The sequence below is a fragment of the Amblyomma mixtum genome, chromosome 5, assembly GCF_055824585.1.
Source record: "Amblyomma mixtum isolate Tamu chromosome 5, ASM5582458v1, whole genome shotgun sequence".
In the NCBI taxonomy this organism is placed as follows: domain Eukaryota; kingdom Metazoa; phylum Arthropoda; class Arachnida; order Ixodida; family Ixodidae; genus Amblyomma; species Amblyomma mixtum.
The window spans coordinates 98,077,658-98,084,734 of record NC_143016.1 but is presented as its reverse complement, the minus strand read 5'-3'; the positions used below and the strand labels follow the sequence as shown (position 1 = coordinate 98,084,734).

The 7,077-nt window shown below is 46.7% G+C and overlaps 1 protein-coding gene across 1 annotated transcript; it reads right to left on the bottom strand.

Annotated features, from left to right (window-relative positions):
* Nucleotides 1-528: 528 nt before the first annotated feature.
* Nucleotides 529-6,873, bottom strand: rod (kinetochore component rough deal). The gene has a single exon (XM_089545647.1). The coding sequence runs from the start codon at nt 6,769-6,771 to the stop codon at nt 703-705; it is 6,069 nt and encodes a 2,022-aa protein (XP_089401773.1). The 5' UTR covers nt 6,772-6,873; the 3' UTR covers nt 529-702.
* Nucleotides 6,874-7,077: the final 204 nt, after the last annotated feature.

Sequence of the window (7,077 nt, the reverse complement as noted above, 5' to 3'; positions counted from 1 at the left end):
ACAAAAATGCTCGTCGAAATGGGCTGTGTGCGTTTTCGCCCTGTTGATTGTCAGGATAGCGAGTTTCCATTTTAATAAGCCAAAGATACATTAAAAAGTTTGGTACTGAGAAAAACTGTCCATAATTCGAGCCATCGTATTAACAGTAGTAGTATTAATGGGGCATGACTGTACACAAATATACACCCACAAGTGACAGCAGTTCGTACTTGTCATTCTGAAGATCATGTCACAAGAAATTGGTATGCGCGACATCTAACACACTAACAAATTGTCACTTTTTAAACTTTGGCAGTTACTAGAGCATATCATTTTGACATTTCTCTGCAACCTTAATTTGTGGTATTCATCCTATTTTCTGCGCTCACTGCCTCTTTGTAAACAGCATAAGTATATGTTGGTGGGAGCTAATGCGATGCCATATTTGCATCACCTTTATTCACATCTTATTATATCTCTCACTTTCTGCTACAGCCCCTGATATAGTTTGTACACTTCAGATAAGTAAATAAATGAAATTACAGTAAATACAAGATAGCAATATCCTTTATTAAGGCCACATTGAGGTTCCACATGGTAAAATGCTACAAAAGCAACTCTTCAGTTGGGATAAAACTAGTAAAAAAATAAAAAAATAGTAAAAAAAAAATAATATAGTAAAAAAACTATATACAACTCACAGGGGTACAACAGCACAAGTCATCAAAGTCCCTCATGAAAGGCCTGAGCTACGCTTGCAAGCTTTAAAACGTTAAGCTGCACTTTACAAACATCTGGCAATTTTTGTGACTTCAAAGAAAAAACTTGCAACAACTCCTTAACACCACTGCGTACATTCCCACGGTGCCTCAGTAACATGTACACAAAATACAACAAGACACTTTCCTCAGTGTAGCAGTCGTCGTCTTCATGAAACATAGGCGGCAGGCTCCGGACACAAGGGCAGCGAAGCAGCAAGGGCAGTGCTGCCTTCAAGACACCAAACAAAGAAGAGTGCGCATTCTGGAGAATGTACTGCCAAGCAGAGATGAATGCCGGCTTAGACCACAACAGTGGGTAGCGGCCTAGCAAGGGCAGGGTGCGGCCAACGACGTCAGCAGCACCGGCACTTGTAGCAGCCAACAAAAGCGCCTCCCAAGTTGAGACAGCCTGCACGCCATACTCAATGCAGAGGTCAGATGCCAGTTCAAGTGCCGCTGTACCACAAATGCTCGAACAGAGAACACTCCTTGCAATTTCAGAGGCACTTTCTGCATCAACACTTAAAGGATGGAGTAGTATCCCGAGGCTCTGCAGCTTTGCTTTGTAAATCAGAGCCCTGAGGTCATCTAAACTGATTACATTGCATTTTGCTGCCACTTCCAGCGAGGTGGGATCTGTGGTTCCATGGCCAGCTAGCATGCACATCAGTGCGAGGGCACGCACCCCTGGCCCAGTGAAGCCGTCACTTGCTGAAACAATGCGGGAAAGCACTTCGTTCATCTGCTCTGGAATGTGTTGCATGAGCTGAACAATAGTTACAAAGCCGCTACATTTCTTCAGATTTCCTGTAGGACCCACCATGAAATTAAGTTCTAAGACACTTTCATCGCTTGTCTGTTCGGGAGAATGGAACCCAAGCCATCTCTTTACAGATTTGTCAAGGATGTCAGAAAAGTCTACCGGAGCAAGGCCATCAGAATCGACAATTTGATTCACACAGCTGTAGATAGCTGACGTATCGGAAACAACACGCCACCTAGCATTCTCAAGCAATGAAGCCACAAGATCCGATGAATTGCCACAGAGTGCCAAGTTTGAACCAGAGTCCAGACTGTGTTGCTTGAGAAGTTGCTCATTTCTCAGCTTTATGTACTTCTTGGTAAACTTTGCCTTCTTGTCACTTGGCTTAGATTTAGCCTCACCTGAAACAAAAATGCTACCTGGCAAAGAAGCGCACTCTTTAGCCACTCTTGTAGCCGTAGGACCTTTTGGCAAGCGCTGTATTAAACCTGCTAGGCATGCAACAGCCTTATCCTTTTGGCTCATTTGCTCCACAAGTTGTTTGATGCTTGACAAGAATGCCAAGTCCAGAATATTTCCTTTATGCTTTTGTGCACTCCACATCCAGACAGCATTGTGCACAGCCATAAACCGGATATCATCCTTATCTAGTCCAAGTATGTCTGCAACGTTTAGCCATGCATCAACAGTTTCAGGATACAACTCATCGTTGATGAAGTTCCACACAGACTTCTGCAACAAGAGACGAAATGGCAACCGCGTTTTCATGAGGGATGACAGTTCAGCCTGAGGATATTCTTCACACCACAGGTCCATCTCCTGTTCTGTAGGAGGACTGTACCTTCGGTATGAGTCCAGAAAGTGTAGTATGTCCATTTCCTTTTCAATACTGGTCTCAAGCTCTCCTTCATTGGCTTTTATATATTCATATCCAAATCGCAAGACTTCATAGCGATATGGGTTCACTTTTGCAAGGATCTTAGTCAGCACCTTCTGTACCGATGCACTGGGTACATGCTTGAGGACATGGGAAGCTTCTGCAAGTGTTTGTGACAAGCTCCAGTCCTGAGCACAAGATTCAGCCTGGGTGCAAAGTAGAAACTCAAGCCTTCGTGAGAGAGATGACTTGATGTCTAAGTTGAAGGAAGTGCAGTAACTCAACAGGTCATTGACATTAACCAACAGAGACTTCTCCATTTGCTCAAGAACCTTCTGTATGGTAGCAGGGTCTGGGTTTGTCATTGCTTGCGTAAAAGAGATGTTTGATTTTTGTAGCTTTTGGCACCAGTACACACCCTTCAGAAGTAATCGAAATTGAGATTTCTGAGCTGTACCACTGAACACCTCAAGGCCTACGGTGGCAACAGTCTTCAAGAGCCTGACATTGCCATTGCAGGAGGCAATAAGGCGCCTCAGTGTTGCCAGCGCATTTTTGGATTGTAGGCTGCACAGCAATCCTTGTACAAAAGGCAAATCCACAAGTTTTTGATTAGTTGATCGGGTGATACTTGTGACAACATTTTTGGTGACCTGATCTTCTGCAATGTCACAAAGTGCTCTGTGAACTGAATCTTGCAGTTCACTATCACAAAAAATCTGCAGAACTGCTACAACCACAGATACACAAAGTTCACTGAGTGACGACTGACAAAGGCAACGACAAGTAGCTTGCAAATTTAGCTTGACTTCTTCAAGACGTGCTGGCTGCTTGTCTGCTAACAAGTCCCATACAGATCTCCCCAGAGCTCTCAAGCATGCAAGCATTTCTTTTCTATCTAGCGAACACACTTGCCCTTCACGTAAGATACCTCGCTCCCAAGCTGGGCAGACACATATGGATACAGCTAGGCGATGGCTCGTGCCACCAAACAACAGTGAGGCCTGCATCAACATGCGTGCCCAGAGGCAAATGTTCACACTGCTCTTGACATAACTGCCTTTCGATGCGAGTCCTACACGGGAAGCGATCTGTTGTATTTTATCCACCAGACACAGTACATCTTCAGTCTTAAAAAACAACTCAGGCAAGAGAATCAAGACAGACTCTCGGATGTAGTGGAGCTCAAGTAGGCAGCCACACAGTGAGTCAACAATGTCGTCTCGTTTGAGCTCAAGTGCAAAGGTCAGCATGACTTCTATGGCAGACTGTTTATCAAGCTTCAGGACACCAGCAAGACAAAGGGCTTTCCTACAGATCTTCCTCGATGCTTCATGATCATGCACACTTTCATTCAAAAGCAAATTTTGAAAGCCTTGTTTCAAGATTTCATACCTACTGCTTTCGCAGCACAGCTCAGAAGCAGAGACTGTGATGCCAAAGTCCCTTCGCAGCACAATTCCCTGGCGTGCCCAACAATGCAGTGTATCATAATCAATGGCTCCATCACTCAAAGTCTGGTGCAAAACACTCAGCAAATACTGCCAGCATTCCATCAGACCACCAGAGCTAATGTCTGAATATAGTTTAGGGTGCCGAGGCAGAAGTTCAGCAAATACCAGCAACCTGGGAGCAAGCTCAACAAAGATCTCGTGGGGAACACTTTGTAAGGCACCGGAGAGCAGGTCGATGTCAGCTTTCATGCACGCCCGCTGCAGGAAGAGCAAGAAGACGTCACTTTCTGACATTTCACCCAAGTTCCTAACCACTGTGAGGGCATCCTGCAAGGCTTCTTGCTTTTCAGAAAGCAAAATGCATTTCACCAGTGCACTAGTCTTGTTAAGCAGCATCAAATGGAATGGGCTAACATCGTAGCGCATCATAATGACCTTGACATGCATTCGTCTTCGCTCTTGTTCGATTTCTTCAGCAGCTGAGCCCCTCAGCAGGGAACCCTGATCTGCAAGCTGTTCAATATTTTCACTCCAAGGCACATGAGCATAACTGAGGATTTTTTTAACAGCATAAAGCCAACACTCTGGGTGATCGATAAAAGCTGTCAGGGCAACCAAGCTGTCTTCGAGAAGCTCGTTGCGGATCAAGCTGGCCCCTTCGTGGATGAGAATTCGATCAACAAAGGACTGGAGCACTCTTGAGATGTCTAGTCCTTGACTTTTAACATATCCTATCAGAAATTCTTGCACAAGTGAAGTCACTTGCTCCCTCGTAATGGCTTCATCAAGGATGGTGAATGCCACTTCTTGCTTGTCAGTGTCCTGCAGCTCCTGCACAGTGAGGCGGCAATGGTACTTTCCCCACAGAACATCCAGGTCCTTAAGGTCCGTGCAGAGATGGTATAACTTGCATAGCGCACTTTTCTCGTCTCTAATTCTTCTGGGTGCACTGTGCACAGCTAGCCAAGTATTCAGAGGGAGGCAGTCTGCCTTGGCGCTCATCTCTTCAAAATGATCCAAAACAATTTTTGCGAGCTTCAAGGCTCCAGACGGCCAGACTGACTTGTTGCTAACTTCCATCTGCCGAACTCTGTCAACAATCCATTGGCAGATGCACTCAAGACCTTCAGGAAATGACTTGAAGATGCAAGGCAGAAAGCTACCACTGAGCCACTGCAGCAGAGCTGGTAGCTCTGCACTCATTGGAACTGAATCCAACAGGTTCTGCAAAACATCACAGTTCAGGCCTGGTGAGAGCTGGTCTTGGTGGCGCTCCCAGAGGAAAAACCCTGCGGACATGTCGTCGTTCTTGAAAAACACGCACATCTCTTCAATAAGGTCAGCCTGTGAGAATGAAAACCAGTCACTCTTGGAGTTGCTGCCACACAGAAATCGAAATGTAGTGGCCCTGTTTAAAAGTGACGCAATTTGTTCAGAGATAAGAGCCCGTTCTTCGTCATCCGGGCACTGTGCAGATGCAATGTGACCCTGCAAGAAAAGCAACAGCTCAGACGTGACACTAGGTGAAGCAATGTGCGTCTCAATGCAGCACCTTGCCGCTTGGAGAACATCTGGAAGCATCTCAATCAGGTTGCAAGCTTTGCAGACGAGGTTAAGCTCAGCTTCTTCGTCTGTCGGCACATCTTGCATCCTAGTACCAAGCTTATTAAGGACATACAGAAGGTGGTGCCAATGTACTTCCTCCACAGGCAGGTCAAAGAGTCGTGCAAAGTTTTCAGCTTCTTCAAACTTGTTCTTGTTTATCAGTTTCAGGAGTTGATTTGCTGGAACTGCCTCAGTAACTGACCGAACTCGAAGTTCGTTTACAGTGTCGTTGCTGTCACTAAACCCTTCCACGACCCAGAAATCTTCCAAGCAGTCACCGAATGTCATCAGGTGACAGGTCTCATTGACTTCCAATGCATATAGCATTACGAGTGCAGGAAAACTGTAAATTTCTAGTCTTCTGGCTGACGTTTCACAAACAGCCGTGAGCACCGCAATTCTGCAGTCCTGATGAGGTCCGAGATCGCTTTCTGCGGCGGCTCCTTCGGCGAAAACGAAGTCCTCGACAGTTCTTTCGCGCCAAATGTCCTTTATGAGAAAGGTCTTCAGGCAGATGCTGACCAGCTGGTTTGCTTCTGTGAGAACAAGCAGAGTGCAAAGGCTATCAACTAGACACATCTTGCTTGCTTGTCCACCAGCTACGTCGTTAAGGAGGTTGTACGCGCGGCTGCCGGAGCTCATGGGAATGCAGCAAAGAGCGCCGCATCCACCGGTAACCAGCAGTGTGTCATCCAGGAGGCAGACGCTGGCCATAGGCGTCAAAGAAAGCGCCAATTCCTGGGATGCCAAAAGTTGGCTAATGTCGACAACGCGAATTTGAAGTGGCGACAGATCTGGCTGGCCTGTGTCAGCTGCAAGGAGCGTGATTGCGGCGTCGCTGACCATGGCAGTTATCACATGGTGTGCAGTAAGCACGCACACGATATAGTTGTCACCGTTTCGTTTCACATCTACAGACCGAACCAGTGCACCGTCACTGTCACTCTCAGTCTTCGGAACAGGCAGCTTCACGACGCACTGGGCTGGCTCCAAGCTGTATAAGTGTAGGTTGGCGCTTCTTTCCGCGACGATGAGGAGTCCGCCCAGCAGATCACTGCAGATCGCGATGGCGTCGACGAAAGCTTCGAACGACGTAGAGAACAGAAGGCTGTCATAGCTAAATACGCTGACAGCATCGTCTATGGCAACGGCAAAATGTTTCTCTGATACAACGCCCTTCACAGCCGGTTTCACTGGGACGCTGTCAGTGTCTGCGCCGATTGTGAACCGCGTGTGCACTTCATACGGCTGCGATCCAGCTTGCTCTTCTTTGCGTTGTCCGAAAATTGAGGTTTCACCCCCAAAGTTGCAGCACACATTCGTCCAAATCATTTTGTTTCACTACTCAACCATGAATCAAACAGCATCGCATTTTTTTTTGGCGCCGAGCGGAAGCAGAAAAGCGCGACCGGTACGACACCATAATGATGATGATGATAATGTGAAGGTGGGTGCGCGCGCGATCTGGTGGCGACAGTTAAAACAGCTGCGTGTGCCAATAAATTTACTTTGATAGCTGTGCTGCTAATCTAAAAACGTTGGCTGCTATGGTGCTTCCCTCATGGCAACGTGATCAAGTGAGCTTTCCTCCACGCAAGTGCAAGTGTCTGACACTGCTGGCACCGTCTGCAAGAGAGT